We start from the raw sequence: 24405 nt of genomic DNA on the forward strand, positions 1-24405 counted from the left end.
TATGTACGGTATGTATGTTATATATATGCGCAGATTGTAAGGTTGCTTACAGCTCGATGCATCCAAGCATCCAAGCATCCAGATATCCAGATATCCCGACATGCGCAATAATACACACATACACACACATTCATATGTACGTTCGATTATGATATGCCTACCTTGCTGGCCCCCCCTTTCACCCCTTTCACCCCCCCCTTTTTTTTTTTTGATATAACCTACTATGATAGGTACCATATAAGTATAGTATAGCACTCACGTATCATATCTACATACTTGTTCAGTCCGTAAAGATTTGTGGCCCAAGTACCGTATTCCAATTTTAACCTTGATCTACCGCCCGCATACATAGAATCAACGGATTGAGACATTATTACGCAACAGATTCGACGGATTAGTCTATTTATTGCACCATCCCGTCATCCCCCATTGTACCGAGATTCCATGGCTTTGGTGGGGCTCCGATAGTACGAAGCCTTTAGTAGGTACGGAAGTCTGTAACGCCATATATTCTCATGATGCAATTATTATCCAATCATAACCACTTGTAAACCTCGTCTAATCATCCTAAGCACGTAATGTATGTATTACCACTTGTACAACGTGGGCCTCAACGTTGCCAACTGACCTTTAATATTTTGTTGCTTGCTACTTGCTGACATCGTCTTGTGGTATTGCAGTATTGCAGTTTATTGCGGCCTTGGTATATCTCCCGAATCTCGCTCACCCTCTTACTTCGAGGCTCGCAGGGTGACGGTCGCTTGGGTAAGATACCCTCTAGTTTTGGTCATCGCGTCCACTTGTTGCGCAGATTTGATGCATCTGATGCACGCCATAAACGCAAGCAACACAAGACTAGGCGGACGGGGCATTCCGTATTGGACCGGTCCTTTTGTATCTACACGCCTACACCCATACATAGGCATTTCAATCTGTAGATCGACCCAAAGTGAAAATAAAACCCTTACATGATGGTCTACATGGTAGTCTAAAACGGTAGCATGTGCACATATAGTATACATACGACGAAGGGTATAATAGACCCGTCTTATAAGTCGGTAGAAGGACTAGCCTGATTACGTACTCACCGGTCGGTTTCATTACTTTTGACTTATACCTATGGTTAGATAGAAGCACTATACCTAAAGTATAAGCTGGCCTGGGACGGCCGAGGCCACTTATACGTACTATACACTAGTAAGACAGCATCAAGACGTTGTAGGCATGGGTTGCGGTTGCATTTGGATATACATACTACATGTATGGTACCACCTAGTTACCAGTATGTATATAAGTATATGGCATAGTAGGTATGTAGGTACGGTATTCCACGGAAAAAGAGTGTGAGTGTGGGGGGACAACACCGAGTGGGAACACTGGGAACAACCGGACCAATAGCCCGTACCCAAGACGTTCTCGCCCTCCCGTCTTCTCCTTATCGGCTTAGAGAAGGAACCCCCACACACGAGATGTCACAAGAGATAGTCTCCACTGGCCCCGTTCTCTCTCTACCTAAACCTAAACAAGGCCCTGCGGCAAATCCATGTGGCATTGTGGCTTTTACATGCCTCCTCTTCCTGCAGTAAAACGCTGAAGCACCAACGAACTTGGGCGGTAGGGATGATAATCAGAAAAATCTCTAATAATTGATTAAAGTTGCAGTAAGGAACTGCGGGCCATTTTTTATTTTTTATTTTGAATGTTGTCTTAAGGCGAAACCCCCCCTTCCCCCCTTTCGCTGCACATGTCAAATCTCACAACGTCGCCGTACCAAAGTACTACATAGTAGGTTAGTACCTTACTTACATACACCTACCCTATATAGGTTGGAAAGGTCGGCGGTAGGCGGGTAGGCCATTGTACCTACCTAGGATGTAGTGTCGCCTTCCCGGTCGCAATAGAGCAATGCATTCTCCTCCCTCCTTCCAATCCCTTGCTCTCTTCTCTCGTTCCTCTCTAACCTAGTCACTCTACCCACATTGTCCCAGACTCTCTCCTAGCCCACTACTAGCCTACTACGTAGGCTCCCCCAGATCTTCTCCCGCATAATACTCAATACACTACTTACATCTTCCGATTCGGGCCTACTCAAAAACTTCGCAAGTTGGCAAAGACCTGATCATCGTGAACAATTCTGTATTCATGTCAGACTCCCAATAACAACTGCCCGCGGTTGGGCCACCACCCCCATCCCTAGTCCATCTGATATACTAGCAATAATTATTATTATAACAAGTGGTGGAAAAAAAGAATCAGGACTGGCGATCCGACCTGTGCCGGGTCCTCGCAATCCTTGCGCGGTATCTGATAACTCGGACCCCTTCTAGCCTATCGGTTTATCTGCAGCGGATCCCACTCGAACACATCCGTCCACGCATTTTGTACACTCGTCCCCAAAAGTACTCTTTCTGTCTCTTTCTTGCGTCAACTTCTTTTTATCCATTAGGCACATCATCTTCCCTGGTGATCAAATACATATCTTGTACTTGTTATCTGCCGTCAGCCAGTACGTCTGTGTTTTGCTGCGGCGTCTTTCGTTACACCCTAGGAACATACCTACATCGGCCTCCACTAGTTACTGGCCGGCTCCTGGCCTCGAGCGCCGTGGGTAGTTTGATAACGGACTGTGGGACCCGGTCTCATTCATTAGCATACCACCAAGTCATATCCTTATTATATCACCTTAGGATTCCTCCTACCTCCCTTCTCAACACCCCATTATCTTCCGATTTAGGAAACCAAAAACACGGGTTTCCCACGATCGTGAGCAAACCCATTCCTACCCGCCGGGAATCTGGTGTATGGGTATTTCAAGTCGTTCCATGGACCAAGTAAACCCCGCCGTCTCGCTCCTGTACTTCGCGTGTTGCGTCCGATAACATTAACTAGCCTCGGGGTGTGTGCTCTTTCGTTCGTGCACAACATAACGCTGGGTACCCGTGCTTGGGTGGCCTCAAGGCGAGGCCTCGTATTCTGAAGGCGTCCTCCGGTCCAGGATTGGATTTGTTGCTTTGTAGCTGAAATAAAGGACCATGTCTGAACCTTCTTCGCAATCACCGTGGGTGGAACCTGTGGCTTCTAATCAACTTATCGATGAGAATAAACTTCCTAGCGGACAGTGCCGGTACATTCTACTGAACCCGGAGATCAAGGGGCAGCGTTGTGCCTGTGTCGGCTTCACTATCAACCGGACTCTCCCAGGCGTCACCTGCGACTGTGGCCACCTTTCGTGTTACCACATCCAGTCTGCCGAACCACCCCAAAATAAAAATGAAGTTGACATACTTCGCCGGCGTATCAAATTACTCGAGGACCAGCTTGACCGAGAGAACGAGGGAGGGCTTGGCGGTGCGTTAGGCAGTGTGGTTCGGCGCCTAGGGGACTTGGAGGAACAGGTCGAGAAGAACAGAGATGAGACCAGTCAAGAGATGAAAGGCTGCTATAAAAACGTTGATCGTATGTGGCAGTCAGTCACCCAGCTTGAAAAGCGGCAAACAGGATACGAAGACCGTCTTCTTATGTTTGATGAACGGTTGGACGGCCATGATGACACTCTGCATGGCTTAGGCGACAGGCTGGTGGAGTTTGATGAAGCATCCATGGTTCTTGAAGACCGCGTAGATGCATTAGAGGAACAGGACTGCCAACGAATCCCATTCCGTAGGCGTCGACGAAGATCTACATCAGGCTCGGAAGACTCGGTGAACTTCAAAGTAGCACGCCGGTCCCGCCCGTTGGATAACCGTGATACAGCGCGATCCACGTCAACTTCAGTCTCGGGCTCTCGCCGCGGGTCTGCCGATAGCCCAGTAGAGGTGACAGGGTCCTGGACCGTGCACATATCGCTTCTCCCGACAGCCTCACAGCCGTTCCCTTTCGAGAAGGACACAAATGCGTACAAGCGGTGTCTATCTCGTGGACTTCACCAAATGATCGCAGTCGGAGGGACAGATGGCGAGTCCTTCGCCAAAGCCGTGTCCAAGGCGTTTGGAAGACTCCTCCGAGGTAGAGAGTGGGTTCCGCTGCAGGCCCGGCTCTGTGACGCCGCAACATTGCAGGGACTTCCGATGCTCAAACCCCTAGACCCAGATTTAATCGGCGAGAGCTATGATCTCGATTTTCTACGCAAATATTGCGCCGTTTGCTTGCCAAATGGTAAGGTAGAGTCCATGTACATTGCAATGCAGTCGGATACCTTCTCGTGGCATTTCCTAAGGCGATCACCGTGCTATCTAGATGGTCTCGAGGAATGCTGGGCCTACGATCCGCTACTTGACCCGAACGATAACTTCGAAGATTTCAACGGCGAGGTGGAAGATGGGAGGTCGGCAGGGGAGATTGTACCACCTCTACCCTCTTTAAAAAGGACAGCATCAGAGATGTCTCGGACACCGAGTCTGGGTTCAATGTCGGCAAACGAAGTAAACGACAGTTCGCGGCAAAAATTACCACGAACATGTATGCAAACACCTATGGAAGTTCGTAGACAGGGTGTGGAGACGGTTTAGACTTGAAAGTTGGATATACCATATAGAAGCACGACGAAGTGCATATAGACATGGGAGGGCGTTTCTCTTTTTCCCTTTTCCCTAGGAGACGGGGCGCAAACAGACGACAGGAAAGGAATACTAATGGATTCCTACAAGTTTAATTATTCTCACTCCTGTCGCCTCTATTCACCTATTCGCCTACAAATAACTGAAGGGGGCATATGTGCTCTAGGCTGATGAATGTCCCCTATCATTCTGATCGGATAATTTGTATATCCACAAGAAGGATATGAAAGAGGGTGGTGATGATGATGACGATGAATATTTTTGGAGACGGAGAGAGGACATGATGGTCTAGTAGAAAGTTTCAAGCAGCAGCAAATTGGGAGTCTCAAATATCTACAAATTTTTAAATAGTAAGTGTAAGACAGAGGTACGAATTATACAACCGGACAGGGCGGAATTGTCAACAAGCAGCGGTCAAGATTGTCGACAGGAAGGAGAAAGAAGAAAGGGAAAGAAAAAGTCCAGTGGCTCAACCGGTATGGCCCAAGCCACATGAAACCGGACAGCCTGCTTAGTTCTTACCACCGGCTTACATACACAGTGTTAGTCAACACGTTGTATGCACAGATATGTATTCAATAATTTGGAACGTATCCGAACGATGGTCCTTGGGTAAGCAAGCCTTGGGGATTTATTTGGAGTTGAAGAAGAAAGGGAGAGAGGGTAATACTCATCATTCGTTATATTATTGAATTTCAGTTTCTCCAACTCATATACTTCATATATCTGAAATGTTACGTGTAGGCGGCAATCCAGCTAAACACATAGTTACTACGTAGTTATAGGTAGGTGAGCTGCATATTTCTAACGTGCCTAGGTAGCCTTTGCTGCAAATGAGAGACAGGTGAGACAAGCAGACAAGAAGACAAAGAGTAGATACAAAGGTACTAGGGGTAATAGAGAAAAGACCCACCTGAATGTGGGGGTTAGTCAGCTAAGGTACCCTAGGCAGAGGCTTCTGCAATGTCTAAAATGGTTAAGGTACCTAAGTACCAAGCTACCTCCTTCAAAGCTTCAACTTCATCACAAATTACATTGGATACTTGAAAAGACCAAATAGAGCGAAAGCAGTGCAGATATATTTCCCTTTGCATATGCCGCGCATCTACATACCTCCTTCCTATTCCCCTCCCATATTATATTTACTTCATTCCACGATTCGAAGCTTCAGTCTACAATATTCACCCAATTGCATGCAATATCCATTATCCCATTAGTCACGATCTCGTCGCACCAATATACCCACCAACTAATATAAAAGATATAGCTTGAAGTTCCTGGGTGTTTCCTCAACTTTTTTTGATCACTCCTTCTTTTCGGCGCGCCTTACACCTTTGGATTCAACGTTTCCACTCGATCAGTCTCCTTACAACTCAGCCCCTGCCATCAAAAACGCGCCTTGGCAGGTAGATACTAGACACGATGGACACTATGGATCTCGACATGGAGATGGATGTGGATGTTGACCTCGTGCCTGACGAGCCTATAATTCCCGAACCAGAGTTTGAAGACGCGCCTGTATGCTCAACTACCGTAACCTACGCTAGGCGAGACAAGATAAGATGCTAACAAATGTCTTTCTAGGGCAATCGCTCACCCGGGGAAATAGTAGACGACGATACTCCTATACCTGTCAAAGTCTATATCAGAGGTCTCGATGTCATGAATCCCGAAGAGGTAAAGACTTATGTCGCCGAACACTTCCCAGAGGAACCAATGGAGAGAATAGAGTGGATAGACGATTCCTCAGCCAACCTGTTATTTGGTTCCGAATCGGCCGCGTCACGCGCGCTCAGCTCCTTAGCAGCTCAAGACATATATGACGTTTCTCAACTTCCTTTACGGCAACTCTTATCCGCCAAGCCTTTCTCAAAGAGGCCAGAGGTCATGTTACAAGTCCGGTTAGCTGTCGCATCCGATAAGAAGCAAGTCGGCGCTGCTTCGAGGAGCCGCTTCTATCTTCTAAACCCCGAATATGACCCAGAAGAACGGCGGCGGCGCAACGAGGCCCGGAAGTATCGTGACCGGGATGGTGATGGGTATAACCGTAGGCGAACAAGGGAAGCCCGAAACCGGGAGGCTGAGGAACAATTCGATGTCAACCTATACGACGATGATGAAGCCGCCTTATCTCGTCGCGCGTCGTACTCGCGACCTCAGCGCAGGCGGTCATATACACCAAATACGAGCGAAGAGGGATATGGAAGGGATTCGTATCGTCCTGACAATCGCGGCAAAGAGCTATTTCCTAGTAGTTCAAGCGGTCAGAACGAGCCTCGGCGGAGGCGGTCAGCTTCACCCCGCGGTCGAGATAGCGACCAAGCAATGGACGACATTGCGAGTGACGGGTTAGCAGCTCGAAATCGTGACAAAGCACGTGCAATCAAGAGCCGCATGTCGCGTAGCAATAGGGCTAGGGAGCTTTTCCCGGACAAGTCAGGGGAGGGATCCGGGCGGCTCGGGGATGAAGTAGAAGATACGACTACTTTGCTAGCCAAAGGGATCATGCTACCTCTGATGGACGAGAGAAACGATACACGGGCAACGTCAGGGCGTAGGCTCGAGGATAGGATTACCGTTCCGGGGAAGAGTAAACTGGCAGACAGGATTACGACTGTAGAGGAGATTAGGGATTCTGGCTTCAATATTCGTGGGACAGCAAGCCAGAGGAGCGCCAATCAAGGGTTTGCAATTAAGGGCAGTGCGGGCAAGTCAGCAAAAGAACTATTCCCCGAAAAACTAGGGGCCAATTCCGGAAAAGAGCTCTTCGCTGATAGACTTGAAGGAAGGTCAAGACAGCGGCAGAGAGCAGGAGACTTATTTGACTGATAGAAGCACATATGCGACATGGATTCTGGGAATGGGCACTACGGTGACAGGCGTATATGAGAAAAACGTTGACCTTGTAACATAGTTATATAGTATCGTTCGGCGAATGCATTAAGAGGATAGTAGTCTGATATTTTGGAATCCGCGTATGTTGCCTCCTTTAACGTATGCATGCATAGATACGCGTATACATACCTATGTATGTACTTGCACTTCAGGCGCGTCATAGGTACATGTATGATGGGAAGTCACGTAGCTGCCAGGAATGGTTGATTGTCACAGTCAACTGTGACTTCCCCCAATTGAAGGAACAAATCTAACCAACCAAACCGTCAAAGGTTTGACCCCTTTCCAACCAATTCACTTTATCCCTTTTGCATCGTTCCCGAGCACCCGCATGTTGTTCTCAGGTATCCATTCCTGTCCCCCCAAGAGCTACACCTAACTCTTCCTGCCATAGCATATAATTCAAGTCAGTACCCCTTAGTCAATCCATATACTTTACGTTTTATATTTCATATTGGACCTAAAGACACGTCTGCAACATGACCGACTTCAGCTGGCTTCGGCTCGGGCAGCGTTCTCGTACCCCTAGCATCCCCCGAACGCCAACGTCCCCTGAACGCGCGCCGAGACGGGCCGCCAGCAACTTGAGTCTAGCCAGCCACTCTTCGCACGAGCCATTAACCGGTAGCAGTAGTGCTAGTTTGTTTATCCGCGAACAGGATAAGATATGGTATAACCCCTCGCTAGACCAGATGGTCGAGGCGCTCCAGGTCGTTCTCATGACCCAGGGGGCACTACGACCCATCCCCATCGAGTACAATTCGTATATCCTACACCTAATCGAAGGATTCGCCAACGCCCAAGAGAGGATTCAGACCATCGATGCTGCTTACACCGAAGCTAGGCACTCGCTTGAGTATCACCTGGAGCATTTCAAGGCTGTAGCCGACGAGTGGCTGGAACGCGAGAGTCAGTATAAAGCCGAGATCAAACGGCTTGAAGTACTACTGTCGAGAACGTCCAGTGATGGTCTAGAAGCAGTGGCGCTTGCCAGGACGAATAGTGTCGTTGATAGGAATGGTCCTCAGGCTAAGCAGTTCGTCTCTAAATTGAAGCGCCTCAGCACGCAAACTGTGCAAGGTAAGTACATCTGCTATCCACCTAGTACCTCTCTGATCGACAGGAGTATCTTACGTGTACATTTGTAGATGCGTCTCTTGACGTACCTGGAGACATGGACAAATACGGAACCAAGCCGGTACCCAAAGTACTCGACAGTAACAGCGACTTCCTCATGAGCGAGAGGATACGGCGACATGATACTGTCATAAATGCTAGTATGACTCACCCTAAAGGTAGGCGTCGACGCTATGAGACAGCAGTGACCCCAGGAGCGAGTGAAGATTCGTCTGGGCCAGAGAAAAAAACAGTGGAACCCACAGTTTCTACCGGTCAAATAACGCCAAAGCCACTATTCTCGGATGATGTATCCGATGCGTCTGAGATAGACAGAAGAAGAGGAACAGGGATAAAAACGTCTGGGTGGCGTAGAAAGCAAGCTAGGCGGCAGATATTGGAAAACTTACTAGACTGCGAGGAACCTCTCATTGGCAGCAGCGATGACGCCTCTTTACACTCAGAGAACGTTCACCAGCATCTAAGCGGCTGTAGGCTCGATGAGGCGCCAAAGGACATAGGTCTCCACCTCGACGAAAGACGCCTACGATGCCTGTCTGGGTTCTCGTTTGTGCCTGGAGACGACGTATCTCCTGTTCTCACGAGCGGCGGCTCTGGCAGTAAAACTCTAGCGGGGGCTTCTCCTAGGAGAAACGAGGATAGAGATGCTGAGCTATGGAAACCCAGATTTAAAAACATGAAAGAGAACTCAACCGAGGAGATAAGCGAAGGACCGGTGGGTGACTTGTCTAGCTGCCCGGAGTCTTGGGAAGACCGGTGGTCATCAGCCGCGGAAAAGATCTGCTCACAAGATTCGTGTACGAGCAGTCTAGACACAGTAATTCAAGCAGCTACAGGGAGCCCGTCGGTGGCTGCTTACTTGGATTCTCCAAGAGTACCAATAGCATTACCAATGTCACTCGATAGCAACAGGGTCCGGAGTCCTAGCTCAGCATTTGAGTTAACTAGTAGGCGTACAACACTCTCGCCAACGCCGGGGGGTGAAGGCAGTGAGTATATCAAGGCAACGGGCCCGGTAACTAAGGGCACGGACAAGGCCGGGAACCAATGTCATAATAATGTATGAGGCGTTGGGTAGTGTATCACCAATACATGTAGAAAGGATGGAGTAAGTAACGTTTATGCGGTGATTCTTGGACGGTGGATTTAATCTTCGAGGGATCCATCTGTTCGCGATACCTATCGAGCTCGTGCTCACAAGGTTCTAGGCTAATCCTATACAAGTGAAGAAAAAAAACTTGATCTATGTAGTCCGGGTGTTTTACACATGTAATTCCATAAAAGCCTTCCCGAAATCCTACAGCGTCTAGATTAAACGCCTTCTATGAGTAATCACTGGCATAAACCGCATGGGCTTCTACGTGTGCTAGGCTTGAAGTCTTTCTACGAGATTTTGGCCGAAAAGCTGGAGAGTCGGCGAGCAGGGAGAAATGGTAATGCACTGTATGCATGTCATTAGGTGGAAAGTAGATCTTAGATCTTCAGGGTCAAGAGGGATCCGAGCATATGTATTATTGGACGGAGTAGCTTCCGAAGATGATGTGTTGTATGTGCAGGGACAGGGACGGCACAGATAGAGATACAGACTTTAGAAGATGCAGAGATTGTCAACGTCGGCCGGTTTTTCCCGAGTTTTGTGCTCTGGTATGGTGTTAGTGGTTGAGTTGTGTTATGTCATATGTATGTACGGGTTTAAGCTTATTTTTAAGCGTTGGGTTTTATTATTAGTTATTCATCGTTCCATAAGTGTGCAATTTGAAATATTAAAAATTAAAAATTTGATAATAATAAAAAACTAACATTTTTACTTTTTTCTTTCGGGGCTCAAATTCGAGTCTGTGTCCGAGCCAACGCCTCGGTCGTTGGAAACTAACAATGATGATGATGATGATGATGAATGATGACGATGATGAATGATGACAATGCCGGTAGGCGTTCCCGCGGTGAAAGGTACCAAGGATTAGTTAGGGTGCGGATGGTGGATGTACATAGTACCTAAGTGGGCGTGGGGTATTGGATGGATGCTTTGGACGGGGGGGTTCGGTTCTCGATAACCGAGCTTGCTGACCCAGATCTCCGGGCCTGTGTACCCTGCGGAGATCGGAGAAAAGTACTCTTTATTATAGACAAAATAATAGAAACAATAAAAATAATAGAAATAATAATTTGTTTTTGGATATCTTCTCGTTCCTCCCGTTTTTGTATTACTGTTATTTTTATTATCATGAATTAGTAATTGGTCTCTTCAGCGGATTCCCTGTCTCGGAACGGTATGTCCGCACGGAGCTAGGCCAACGTGCTTCGCAGACAAGAGAGAGAGAAAGCAAGCGGTAAACCAGGCCGTAATAGCACAAATCCAATATATCGCGCCCCCGGCGGCATAAATACTTCCAGGTCGCCGATGAGATGCAAGATCCGCATGCTGGAGATTGTCCTACGTATTATGGTAAGGTACATAGGTATAAGTATACATGTATACCTGATTATATGTACCTATAGAGTTAGGTATATATGAATTGTAAATAGTGGGAATAATAATAATAACAACACAAATATAAGAAATAAATATATATATATATATACCGAAGTACCGACAGCAGCACCGCGGATCACGCCCAGCCAAACCCAACCAAACCCTGGTCGCCACTTTATCTCGACCTTGCATAGCTGTCTCATCACGTACGTACGATGGATGATCTGTACACGTATGCATGCAGTAAAACGAATTAAAAAAATTTAAAAAAAAAATTAAAAAAAGATCCCTGCACCAACTCACCAGTACCAAGCTGCCGGTAACACTCCCTCCCAACAGTCAAACGGTCGGGATTCTACTGAGCCGGGAGGTAACCGAAGAAAGACGCACAAACACAAAGGATCTTTCCGCGATCTCCAATCCCCATTATTGAATAGATAGCACCACTTATTTCATCCCCATGTCCTTGTCGCGCGGTTAATTTGCGGTGTACACACATGGCTATTCTATTAACCAGTACCCTGTGATACAGAGCCCATCCCGGCCAAGTACGTGAGTTTAAACTTGCCTCGCCTTCTCTTGCCTTTGAGAAGAATAATTAATAAAAAAGAAGAGAAATATATGAACGGGACCCTCGATCATCCCGCTCTGGAGCTAAAACTAGAGCGGTCTGCAAGGGAGCGGCTGGCTGCATGGGGCTTATCATACGTGTATAATACACCACTTACATGCATACATACATGTAGAGCTAGCCTTACATGTGCGCAGGAAGACATGTAGGTCCTTATTGCCATCGGACAAGAATCAAGCAGAAGCAAGATCAGGGGCGTACATATATATATTCCTCCGCCGTTAAAAAGAAAGCCCCTTAATAAATATAAACACATTTCTCTCGCAGCCCCCAGGGGCGCGTGGCGGCCGTTGCCCGCCAAGTAGGTGATGTGCCGACAAACGCCAACGACGAGTGTTAAGGGGGGGTGGTAATGGGCGCGTGGGTAGGGTACAGAAACAACCACATATTGGCGAACGGTATTGCTGTATAAGGTACTTGCAAAGTGTGTGTCTGTGTGTGTCTGTGTGTGTGCGTTTGGTAATGCAAGGGTATTTCGTGAATACTTGAGAACCAATATGTGGCTGAATAGACGTCCACGAGTATACCACGCTCAATATACGTGTAGGCATGCATACTTACCGTATTCCGGACCCTGATCGTAGCCTTTCCATTCTTTTCTTTTTCCCGTCATTGCAATGCTCGATACCAGCCCCATACCATCCCAACCTCGGGGTTCAAACCCAGCTCATGCTACACCAAAAGCCAACAGGAGATAGCGTAGCAAAGCGCAGCAGCCTATGCAGCAGGATCAGAGATCTGCACTGCCCGGACTAGACCAGGGGTGTGTGTTCCCTCCCTCCCTTGTTGTACCGGCTCGTTCGGCAACGTTTAATACATTATCATCCTTGGTCTACCAATACCTGCTCTTCCCTTGTGACACTTTCCCCGGCGGGTGCTCTCGAATAGGGGTAAACCCTGAAACCGTTCTATAACGTCCGCTTCGCTGTTGATCTCGGAGAGACATCGAGATGGAACAATAACTTCCGTCGTTGGAGTCACAGTGGCCTCTCTTTTTCTAGACTTGGTGCGTTCCACAGCATCGTCGAGTCCTGTCGGCCACTTTCTACTCGCGAACCAGGAGGATTAGAGACCACGCCATATCTGCCGCCGTTGAAGAATAATCTTGCTCCTCGCGAAGGGGGGCCGCCGTTCCACCTAGTCCATCATATCCAGCCGTTGGTACGCGGTTAGTCCTATTCACACAACTCTAAGTTGTATTAATTCATCTCGTAGTAGTGCTAGGCTAGATTTATCAAAGGATTTGAATTGAGAGAAAACATGAAGCGTTTTCCGTTTTCTTAATCCGTATGTCAGGCTCATACATTGAGCGCCAACACATTCCAAGTAGTCCCCAGCAATCCCTACTCTATCTATCGGGTAGATACTCAGTTTTCGTGATAAATTACAATATACAAGAAAACATATTTGAATCCCATCGCTTCCTAACTACAGACATCCCAGCTATCTCGGTGACGGGAGGTCTTCGTCAATTTGCATCAGCAAATATATATCCTCAAATATCAACACGAAATAGACACCAAGTAGGTTATTTCTCTTGTTTTCCAGTGCAACGACCTCTTGATGACTCCCTTTGGGAGTCCCCTTTGGGAGATTTTGTTTCGTAGTTCATGAATCCAACGACCCTTTGATAGATCCTTGTATACTTAATGAGTCAGGAATTTTAAATCCATCCTAGGGTCCACAGCGCAATGCTTGTCTCCGAACCGTGATGACGGGGATCGACGCTGTAGGTGTGGAGATCGGCACTGTAGGTATGGTGATACGCGCTGTGAGGATGGAGATCCCGATCCCGAATTACGTTGTTCCGGGCGTCGCGCCGGATGACGTGGCGGTGTATCAGGTGCCGTGCGCGGTCGACGATGTAAGTCATAGCTTCCCGGGAAGTATTCATCAATATGCGGTAGCTGTACCCGGTTTAGACGAACAACCTCCCTTGCTGGCTGTGAACCGTGACTGGGATTCAGTGCTTGAATCTCATGCGACGGTGAGGACGAACCCCTAACCCGTAATGGAGGTAGTACGTGGAGAGGGTCTCGGGAGTGGCTAGAAGCGTGTATATCGCGGTACGGCAAGCTATAATCCGGCTTCCAAGGAAAAGGAGTAGGTGACTCTAGAAGCTCAATAGGGGATGTCGAAGAAGCAGAAGGCGATGGGAGCCCCGAGAACTCTGAGTAGTTTTCCCACGAACTAGCACGACGACTTCGGTAATTATATGGTGAGGTTGAACCGTATATAGAAGGTTCGACAGAACGATAAGCAGGAGGATAGGGAGAAGTAGAGGCTGGGCGCGATAGGCTAGTGGCCTCATTGATAAGTACATTCTGTTCATAGTCATGGTGCCTGTGATGTCTGTGGTGTTCATGATGTTCATGATGTTCATGATGTTCATGATGTTCATGATGTTCATGATGTTCATGATGTTCATGATGTTCGTGGTGCCCGTAGAGTGAGCAGCTTGAGTAGCCTGAGCGTGAGTGGAAGTGACGTGGGTCATGGCAGTGGTATGATGCTGGAGCCTGCGATAGTTCCGGTGTAAACTCGTCGTGAGTATTTTGGCTATGAACCCTGGCGTAGTGGTTTTCAGCTGCTCTACGCATTAGACGCTGTCGGCGGTTCATACTGCCGTTCCACCAATTCTTGACCGCATTGTCGCTTCGGTTGTTAAGAGCTCTGGCAATCTCAGCCCAACGTTTCCCCTTGGAGCGGACCAAATCCTCTATTAAAATCCCCTCTTCAGGTGTGATAGGGCTGTGATTGAGACCAGGCTTTAGGTTCTGATGATAGCGCTCCCTACACTGCTTTGGCGACCTTGTTTGAACGCGCTGTGCAATTTTGACCCAGTTCAAGGCACCTTGCTGTTCGACGATCTCCTTCAACGTCTCATCTTCGCGATTAGTCCAGGGGCCACGTCTCGACATCGTGACGGTATTGTTTAGTGGCAGGTATGTGTAGTGGTAATAAAAGCAATATAAGAGCGAGGGATAGAGGGGACAAGATCGTGATGCGACAGACCAGGTCTAGATAAATATATGTACGATATAGAGTGAGGATATCTAAGTATAAGTGATAACCAAATCGTAAGGGGGTTTGCCATCGATCTCGGCTATATATCGTCAAATTTATAACAGAACTAATGTGATGGTTAAGCCCGGTCAAACTTTTATGGTTCTGGCTGGCCAAGCGGCTTGAGAGCTTCAAACTCTAGTTCTTCATTTACAGCCACAGATTCCGTGGAAATTTAGGTTTCGACTACTCGTAGAGGTAGCCTACATAGTCGAAATTTCGATGTAGTTTTGAGTTGTTGAAGAGCTTGTTTAGGCTACGGAGAATGGTAACATGTAGAGTAAGATCGGGCAGGGAACCGACGTAGACCAAGATAAGGCATATGTGCTAGGTATAGACAAGGTAGACAAATTATAGGAGTACAGAACATAGAATGGTGGATGTGTATTGGCTGTAGGTTTAGATGTAAATTAGGGGTCGGGATGGGGACGGAGATGGCACAAGATCAAGTTACGTTAAGGAAAGAAGGTAAGCATGAACGAGTACGAGTATGAGCGTTAGCAGCTGTAGAAACAATACATAGTAGTAGCAACACCAATAGTAGCAAATGGCAGCAGTAGCAGGAGCAGTATATCTAACAAACGGTAGTAGCATGCTGCAGGCGGGTGTAGATCTGTAAGTTCTAAGAGACCCACATCCTTCCTACCTTCTCAGCAGCCCTCTCATCAGCTATGTAGGTAAGTATTCGTCAGGTACGTAGCAGTGTTCCTCCCCCCCGGTCTGGTCCTTCTCTAAGATAGATACATATTGATTACCAATGTACCTACCTAGGTACGTATGTGGTCCACATATATGTAGGATATGTGTATGTGTACCGTAGTTGCTGATCTAGCTGATTCGTTGCTTTCCAAGGTTCAAGGTTCGTACCACCTGCATTCTTTAGCTCCTAGCCTTTTTTTCTAGCTTGAGTATAGGAGGTAGGATGAGGGAAAAAAAAAGCAAGTCTAGAAAGACTAACAAAAAAAAAAAGGAAAACGTCCAGCCACCGCCTCTGGCGTCAGGTAAAGGTACCGTAGGTGAGGCAGGCAAGGCAAGGCTAGAAAAATAAGCGCAATACGTGGATAAGGGGCTGCTGCCCCATATCCGCGGCCAACGTAGTGGGGGATGGGGGAATTGCGTACATGTTCAACACCTTCGCTTCCTTCATCCCTTTTTGCTTTTATTCTTGTATTGTATTTTTCTTGGTTTCTTAATTTTTCTTTAATCCCACTATATACATTCGCCTGCGAGCATCATGTAGGCTAGTACCAGTATAGATCAATGCTATGAGTAGCAGAGGTTGTCATAAAGGTGCCCACGTACACTACCATCCGATAAATAAGCTTAGGCCTGGGCCGTACCGGTTTGTAGGTTCAGGCTAGATGAAGCTTCAAGTTAGATAGACAACTTAGTTCCTGGCTAATGGAGAACCACGAGGCTCAGGTATTTCCGATCTGAGGTGGCAGCTGCCGAGTAAGGTTTAGACCCAAGATGATTTGTTTCGCGAAGAACCGCCCCCCAGTATATTCGAACGACCAATCCACACGGCTCAATTATTATAGTATACTTTGTATGATGTACTCCTGTATGTATGTGCGAACCCCAGATCCGACAAGGGTCCCGGACAGGTCTCCCAGTGTATTATAACCCCTGCTTGGTACCATACTTATACACGTAAGTAGTACGTAAATCATTTGTATATAGCTCGAGTATAGGTACATAATAAAACGATCAACATGGCCCGGCCGTTTAAAGTTCGTTAGGGTGATGATCTGCACATGTGGCTTCTTTACTTCTTCAGCGACCCATCGACTTGGGATCTCATCTTCACCTTTCACCGGCTGAAACTGAAAAAATTATATTTACTTACAGTTAAACATTTACTAGGGTTCTTCAGCCCGTTGGGAGGCTTTGGTAGGCTTACTGCGTGTAAGGTTAACTAACCTAGGTATGTATAATATATGTATAATATTTTAATTCTTAATGAGACCGTACCTTGCTATGCCCTGTCTTATTTATTTATTCATTATTTTTATTTATATATTCTCTAGGACCCATTCGTCGCCTTAAAACGGTGAAGCCGAGTGAACCTAATATCTCTGGCTTGCGGGGACCTCCCTTGACTATTTGGTCGATAGTGCTTAAGACGTCGTGACCGTTGAAAAAAACTTACCCACAGATACCTCAGCCGCACCCCGTCTTCTCTCTTCGCCGGCTGAAACCATCCCACCCCCACCACAAGACCAAGGGAAAAGGGTAACGAGCTAGGACGAGTCGGCACATTTCCATCGACTGGTACAGTGGTACATACCTAGTACCTATATACCTACCTACCTATCTTATGTAGTATGTAGGTATCTCATCCCAAATATCCAACTAGCCAACGTACATCTGACTTACTCTTGCGTAACCTCAACCTTGATTTATCAAGCCACCTGTCGCGGACTTTACTGCACCCGCTGTCTTAACAGTGAGTAGAACAACAGACTACAAATTATTGAAAAGGTTGCGGGTAGTCTAGGGGTATTCTACGTATGAAGAGCGAAAATGACTGTGTTTTTTTTGTTTCTTTCTGGTCAAGATGAATGATAAGAAGGGAGAAGATAAAATAATATAAAAGTAAAAAAAAAAAATAAAAAAAATAAGAAAAGAAATTCATAACCGAGCAACATAATTGGCTTTACCCATCCGTAGGGAGTCAGCTCTGGGTATATTTACATGATTCCATCGACGGCATAGCCTAATAAATTCACGCTGCCATAATACCAAACGCCCCTGCCCGTCGCTGCTGAAACGACTGCATATTTCTGTCCCAAAGGTAATGTAACCCTACCAGCACTTGGTCCGAGTCCGCTACCTGCTCTATCATAGAAACTTCGAGTTCTTCGTCCAAAGCCAGCCTAATCAGGTTCAAAATGCAATCAGAAGCCTTTTGAAATCCCAACATGGTTCATTCAGGTGCCCCTCTCATGTTAACCGGAACTCCCATGCTCCCTCATAGATGGGCAACATATTAATGTCATGTGCCACATCCAATGCCATGAATATCCTTGGCCGATACCGAATATCCCTGAGCTCGTTTCCTGCACACGTCAAATGCGAGACACAAGGGAATTAAAACTAACCCCCAACCCGGAAATATCTCACTATTCTTCTATAGGTAGATAGATGTCGCCGCCTTGCCCGGCCACCCAACGCCGCCATGCTTCTTCATATGCCCACTCTAAATCAGACACCCATCTCCGTGTATTGAAGAGTGCGCATTTCCACTTCGCTTCGAAGAAAATCTTTCGCATCTCGGCCAGTCGTCCGTTCCCTTCGCAATACTCTCCATCCACGTACCGATAAGTCAAGCTTCCCGCAAGTCTAGTTGCGAGTGCTTCGTAGTCAGAGTCGCCGGAAGCGATAAGCTCCCGGGCAACTTCATCCCCAGCAGGTGTCTTTGGTAATGCTCCTTTGAGAATCGACGCTGCCATGCGAGAGCACATCTTATATGGATATCTCGGTAGAGTTAGTAATGGGGTGCTTGACCATAAGACATCTGCAGCCGTTGTGTGCGCGTTACACTCTGGCGTGTCTAGAAAGAGGTCACAGATACGCGCCCGCGAAATGTGATGCTGCTTCGGCGCCACGTCTGTAAAGACAATCCGGCTTGCTACCTCCTCACCCGCCCAGGCCCTAGCTGTTTTCTTCAGGTTGTTTTCGCCGAGCTCGGGGAATCTGAGAAGCCACAGTATGGCTTTGGGGACGTTGGAGAGGATACGCAACCACGTGCGAAACGTGGAAGGGTCAATCTGAATGGTACAGTTAGTCGTGGCTAATATATGTCTTTAGGATGAAGAAAATACCTTATATAACTGGTTAAAATTGCCAAGTATAATGGTGTCATCTGGGAGATTCGGAAAAAGTTCCTTGCGCATCTTCCATCGTCGTCGTTGTTCGTCTACCCAAGTCAAACGCCTTTCAGCCGGGTCGCACGATTGCGCGTGGTCGCAGCAGAAGAACGTATCACGGCAGAAGACGATATTTTCGGAATACATCCATTCACCCTCTTCGCCAAACTCGTCATCTCGAAAGACGTCCTCTAAGTCTGTGTTGCTTCTCATAGGTCGTAGTGTAGATGGAGGAATGGCGGTTCTATCGGCTAAGATGTAATCACACCATTCAGCACCAAGGGTACCTGCGAATCCCATGAAAGACATTTGGATTGGCGCCGGTCGGGCTGCGAATATCTCGTTCCTGGCGCCTCGGGTATAGCCGTTCAGGTTAACAAGAATATGGATCCCATCTTCGACTATCTGTTCCACGAGCTTCTCTGAAGGCCAATTGCTCACGTCGCGAAATACGGGGGCTTCACGCTCTATTTGCAACCGATGAACCGATTTGTCGCTCGCTGTAGTAGCGTAACAGAAAGCTTTCGCTCGTGATGGATCGTGAAATCCGAATACGGATTGCATTCTGTATGTGATTAATTAACGAAACGGGAACTATTGACGCGTTATGGATGGGCATAGGACTTACAGGTGCGCGAGTGGATGATTATTGAAGTCCGATGATACATATCCAATATTGAGGTGTGGGCTAGGTGGAGGGGGCGGTGCATACACGGAATTGGGAAGCCACGGCGACTTGAGAGTTGAGCATGATATCCTCGCGGCATTCCGCTGAGAAATCTTACGTATGTCCTTAGCCGTCAATGGACAGGTGAAGGTATGGAAAGGAAGAACAGTCGGTGCTGCTGGCACAGCTAGAGAGGCTGGCAGCTTGAGTCGTGGGTATCCCGACTGCGATGCGCGGTTGTGAACGTATGTATCTAAATACCAACGGCGCATCGTTACTTTCATTGAACGCTCCACGAGACGGAGGATCTTCGAGCCTTCCCATGGTTGGCCTGCCCATCTACGCAGAGCATCCTCAATATTCACCCCCTTTCGTGTTCCCTCCGCCGCTAGAAAATTGACCTGCGAAACTAGGAGTTCGAGGGTTCCATTTCGCAAAATGCCCGCGCCCCAATGGCAAGACTCTGCAAGCTGCTTTGAGACAATATCAACGACTTTCTTTATCAAGCCACTGCCAGTCTTTTCCATCTTGGCGTCCCGAAGCATCCCCTTGTCATCAACATGCCAGCGGTCGTATGTTCCACCATATAGCAGTACACCACCTCGACCACTCCAATCACAGACGGAGTTAAGAGCCGTAGAAAGACCACACACCGCTTCCGCAAAGTCGGGGTTAGAGTTGACAGCGCGCCTATAATACATGATAGCATCACTAATGCGGCCACGGTCCTTGACAGCATTGGCAAGGTTCGTAAGAGCGATATCAAAGTTGCCGTCACAAGCAACGGCCTGCTCATACATTTGTATTGCTAGATCAAGTTGACCAATATCTTTTAGTAGGCTTCCGAGGTTCGTATGGAGATGAACGTGCTTGGAGTCTAAACTCAAGCCATAGTTATAATAGGCGAGAGCCAAGGCGAGACCACTTCCGGGAGCAATTCCGGGTATCGGTGGTATGTTCGGGCTTTCTAGGATCTGTAACTGCGAGGCAGGACTAGTGTGCTGAACGCTGGCTAGTAGAATCCCTACATTGTTAGCCGTCGAAGGGCTCTCGGAGAGCGACAGGGATAAATAATAGAGCGCTAAAATGTCGCCAATTCCAGAGGGCTGGCGTAATAGCCTTGGAAAGGAACCACCATTCGACATGGCATCTTGGAATATCTTTGCTAATGACAACAACGAGTTACTGGTGGTGGAGATTGCCGACCTTTTCGGCGCACCGTCCGGCACGAAACGTAATCCAGGAAGCTCGCCATGGGCCGCAAAAACTAATTGGGCAGTATGCCTTGCCTTCTCAGGAGGGAGCAGCAGCGGTCCAGTAGATGGAGTACGAAGGCTACCCCGTCTCGAGGGTCCGCATATATCCGTGGGAGATAAGACAGACTGTATTCTGCGTATCAATGAATTGATACATTTGAGCTTCTTCCCGGCACTGATAAGCACGGCCTCTTCGAAGGCCTCAGAAGCCTGGTCGATATCTTTCAACGCATATAGCATGTTTCCTTTGGCGTGAATCAGAGCTATAATGCGGCCATTCTCGTTGCCACTCACGCAATAACCACTTGAACCAAAGCCAGGCAATCTCGACTCTTCAACACTATCGCTATTGTGTATTGGCCCGCAACGTTGATGTAGGTGCAGTTTGGCTTCGCCGTACACAGAGTTGCTGATTTCGCCACCTCTATCGGGACTGATATCGCAGCTGGACCGATCAGGGAGACGAAGAGATTGTTGAACAAAATTAATTATATCAACAGCTTCCTTACTTCTATGACTGGAACACAAAAGCCCGACGAGATGCTCGACAGCTTCTAAATAGCTGGGTCGCAAGTGGACAGCCCGCAGCCAATGCTGTTCGGCCTCTTCGTGTCTATTTAGGCAATAAAGAGTCGCCGCAACATTTGAAATCGCCTCAACATGGCTTTAAGCACGGTTAGCTTAGTAAAACCAACTATGGGAAGGAGATAGGCTTAAAGCAAGAACCTACGTCTCATCTAGAGAGATGATCCTCTGAAACCACTCCAATGATTGCTCGTAACGCTCAAGACCGTAATGTAAGCAGCCTCCAAGTACCATACCATCGACCCATTTCCAACCGCTTTGTTCGCACAAATGAGTTAACATCTCAACAGCGGCCTTAGCACTGGAGAGAGGCTTTACCGGTAATCTCCCTCGTTCAGAGTCTGTAGCAGGGTATCCTGAACTATCACCATTGAATGGGTAGTAGAAGGCCGAGCGGGGGGCTTCATCGTCTCGTAATTGATATTTAATAGCATGCTGCCCGTACAAACTCGACGATCCGTCAAGTTGAGGGCTGAGTACATGGTTGCTGCCATTGTTCAAGTCTCTGTAGCTATGTGTGTCTCGGGAACGCCGTGGGGCGAGGACACAACTAGGATGATTTGGAGGCCTTGGTAGTTTTGGGAATATAACCATTTTGGAAGACCTAGCGTCCTGAGCAGAACGACCTTGAGATTTCTTGCTATAATGCAAGTACGCTAGAAGCTCAATATATGATCGATGAGCGTTTGCAAGAGCCTTTTCCCTAAACATCGCAGGTGCAGAATTCTCATTCAACTCGGATCTAAGTCTGCCATATTGGGTAGGTTCGAGTGTAAGAGACTCTAACCCCTGGGACGACGTGCGTAGACCTATTGGGCTCTCCCCATAATGGGTCATGGTATTATACGGTGTCCTAGCCGGCATGAAGGTATTAGGTGAACGAATATGGGGCATTGGCGCATGATTTAAGGTATGATAGTTCAAGCTACCCGGGTGTGCACTGGGGTGATAACTAGGGACGTTCGTCTCAGGCCAAGCCGAAGGCGGAAGCAATCCTCCATTATCAAATACAGTGGGACACGGAGAGTGCTGGTATATAGGCTGTAGAGCTGTTGGTATATTGACACCATTATTATAAGGGTAAGCGGCCGTTGGTAGTCCATTGGGAGTAGCATCGACGGCCATGGGGACACGAGAATCATTGATGAGCCCCCGTCGCCAACCGCCTGCGAACGCTAATGAGTTAGAGTCAAGAGCGAGACCACCATGATCCGGAACATTGAAGATTGGAGATGGCTGGAGTGACCAGTCGTCGACTGAGGGCTTAAGATGATGTTTCATTGTATGATGGTCTTGATGGGGATAAGCCGCGGTAGGCAAGATCATATGCTTCAAAGGCGGGGGGCCCGAGGCTAGCTGGGCAGGGTTGCCATCATATCCAGCATCTATCGTGCCATTCGGCGTTTTGCGTCTAAGCTGATGTTCGTCGTGATCGGATAGGTGAGATGGGATCCTGAAAGCATTCGATCTCGGATGCATCGGCAGCGATGGCGGCTGCGAGGAACGAATGGGAAAAGCGCTGTGCCCAGAGGTAAAGCCAAAACCCAGTGACGGTTCAGACGCTCTCGAAGCAGTGCGGGTGTAATATTGAAAGGAATGGCGATCCTGCTTGCGATCTAGCTGAAAGGGCGACGAAGAGTCGAGGTGATGGGATGGATGCACCATCTGGTGCATCTGAACAGAGGGTAACATCTTTCAAGGACAGTGTAGGCCTGGAAAGGGAAGTGTCGAGGCCTAGGGTCGAAGGGAGGTCTCATTATAGCCTGCTGGTTAGAGCACGGCTGAAGGAAGCTGGTTGATATGCATTGGGAAGTACGTATTCAATTCCGGCGCTGAAAACCCAAGTAGAAATATCTTAGCCAAGGGGGACTGAGCCAGAACTATCGTCCAATGTATACCTTAGGCCAAATCCAGTCTTCCTTTTTGACCTGATCTCTAATCTTCAATTCAGAGTAAACCAGCCCCTCACCCTCTGCTCTGCCTCGCACGACGCGAAAGCTCCGGAGCCAGTCAGGCGCAAGGACGGAGGCGAGGCAGGGAAGAGAGAGATATGCGGAGGGGAAATAATCGAGATGCAAGAGACGCGGTTTTCGAGGTCAAAGCGGAAGCGAAGTGGATTCCAATAAATACTTATGGATAGAACACCTTAGTATAAGTTAGATGCAGATGTCTATAGACAGCCTGAAAGATGGTTGGTATGGAACAAGGAAGGTCCCGTTAAAAGTTGGCGTCGTTGATAAGTTTCCCGTGTTCATATCTAGGTTAGAAGTATGTTAGAAGTAGGTATGTTGTAGGCATGTAGATCCTAGTAGAGGGAAAGGCTATGAGTGTTGAAAAGGACGGTGCTTGCTTGTACGTGGGGGGGCTGAGTCTAAATCGATTTTTGGTTCACGTTGGTCTCCATCAGCTCCTGTCACATTTCTTCGGCTTAGTGGGGCCTTAGAATAAGGACGTTTTAGGTACCTGCCTCAATGAAAAAATCCATGGCTTATTTGCCCCAAGTACATGTACCATGCACGTTTATTAGGTACATGCGTAGTGCATTACGTACGCTGCACAGGCGTGTATTAAAACTTATGCAGGCTGCTGACATATCAAAAATCTACACATTAAACATACTATGCCTTTAACTCTACATAGTGAAAAGCGACAATAGTAAATAAGTAAAATCAGAAGGGAGAAGAAGGAGAGAGATATATATATATCAAAATATAGAGACTTGGCCTCAACAGAGGGCATCTTGCACCGTACAATCTCTTAGGTATGATGATCAGCTACATCTGGAATGCATAAGAAACCGCCACATAGTAAGCCACTCAGTCCTGAAAATGCGAGGTTACAAATTGTGACCTAAATGCTAAGTGCTTATGCACAATACATACCGCACCATGAAGCAAAGAGAGTAAGGAGAAAAAAGTAAACCTACCCATTTTTTATATTAGTATAAAGTCCATTAAAAATTGTAGCAACATGATATGATATGTGCCTTATCAAGCCCTTACAAGTTACAACACCGAAAATAGCTTATTATAAAGTGCCACTACATGATAAGCCGCATCAGACTTTAAAAGAGAGATGCAGTACCAAATGCAAAGGTAAGCAATACGAATATTAGGCTACACAAGGCTATCAAAACATTAGATCAGCAGGCAGATGGTTGCAAGATTATTATTTAGTAGTGGTATGACCTGATGCCAGCAGGCGGAAAGACTTAGAAAGAATATACCATGATACCCTGTAATGTACTTACCGAACAATGTACCCTTA

The 24405-nt window shown here is 47.4% G+C and overlaps 5 protein-coding genes across 5 annotated transcripts; 3 read left to right on the forward strand and 2 right to left on the reverse strand.

Moving 5' to 3' along the window:
• Positions 1 to 2489: 2489 nt before the first annotated feature.
• F4817DRAFT_168620 (uncharacterized protein) lies at positions 2490 to 4891 on the forward strand. The gene has a single exon (XM_049298178.1). It carries the CDS (start codon positions 3033 to 3035, stop codon positions 4506 to 4508), a length of 1476 nt encoding a protein of 491 aa, XP_049157478.1. The 5' UTR covers positions 2490 to 3032; the 3' UTR covers positions 4509 to 4891.
• Positions 4892 to 5466: 575 nt separating this feature from the next.
• F4817DRAFT_342879 (uncharacterized protein) lies at positions 5467 to 7516 on the forward strand. The gene is made up of 2 exons (XM_049303960.1): positions 5467 to 6074; positions 6141 to 7516. The coding sequence occupies exons 1-2, from the start codon at positions 5979 to 5981 to the stop codon at positions 7383 to 7385; spliced, it is 1341 nt and encodes a 446-aa protein (XP_049157479.1). The 5' UTR covers positions 5467 to 5978; the 3' UTR covers positions 7386 to 7516.
• Positions 7517 to 7930: 414 nt separating this feature from the next.
• On the forward strand, positions 7931 to 9919 carry F4817DRAFT_366481 (uncharacterized protein; the record flags this gene model as incomplete). The annotated part of the gene is made up of 2 exons (XM_049306994.1): positions 7931 to 8531; positions 8600 to 9919. The coding sequence occupies 2 exons, from the start codon at positions 7931 to 7933 to the stop codon at positions 9652 to 9654; spliced, it is 1656 nt and encodes a 551-aa protein (XP_049157480.1). The 3' UTR covers positions 9655 to 9919.
• A 2955-nt stretch (positions 9920 to 12874) lies between these two features.
• Positions 12875 to 15197, reverse strand: F4817DRAFT_342888 (uncharacterized protein). Its single transcript, XM_049303961.1, has one exon. The coding sequence runs from the start codon at positions 14611 to 14613 to the stop codon at positions 13339 to 13341; it is 1275 nt and encodes a 424-aa protein (XP_049157481.1). The 5' UTR covers positions 14614 to 15197; the 3' UTR covers positions 12875 to 13338.
• A 2686-nt stretch (positions 15198 to 17883) lies between these two features.
• Positions 17884 to 22830, reverse strand: F4817DRAFT_317585 (glycosyltransferase family 41 protein; the record flags this gene model as incomplete). The annotated part of the gene is made up of 4 exons (XM_049300819.1): positions 17884 to 18531; positions 18586 to 19195; positions 19259 to 21217; positions 21284 to 22830. The coding sequence occupies 4 exons, from the start codon at positions 22828 to 22830 to the stop codon at positions 17884 to 17886; spliced, it is 4764 nt and encodes a 1587-aa protein (XP_049157482.1).
• Between the last annotated feature and the right edge of the window lie 1575 nt (positions 22831 to 24405).

This window comes from Daldinia loculata, assembly GCF_022478755.1.
Source record: "Daldinia loculata strain CBS 113971 unplaced genomic scaffold F4817scaffold_37, whole genome shotgun sequence".
Classification (NCBI taxonomy): Eukaryota; Fungi; Ascomycota; class Sordariomycetes; order Xylariales; family Hypoxylaceae; genus Daldinia; species Daldinia loculata.

Coding starts and splice junctions, on each gene's coding strand:
- F4817DRAFT_168620 (XM_049298178.1), top strand. CDS start 3,033: ATGTCTGAACCTTCTTCGCAATCACCGTGGGTGGAACCTGTGGCTTCT.
- F4817DRAFT_342879 (XM_049303960.1), top strand. CDS start 5,979: ATGGACACTATGGATCTCGACATGGAGATGGATGTGGATGTTGACCTC. Junction 6,075..6,140: donor CAGAGTTTGAAGACGCGCCT/GTATGCTCAACT, acceptor ATGTCTTTCTAG/GGCAATCGCTCACCCGGGGA.
- F4817DRAFT_342888 (XM_049303961.1), bottom strand. CDS start 14,613: ATGTCGAGACGTGGCCCCTGGACTAATCGCGAAGATGAGACGTTGAAG.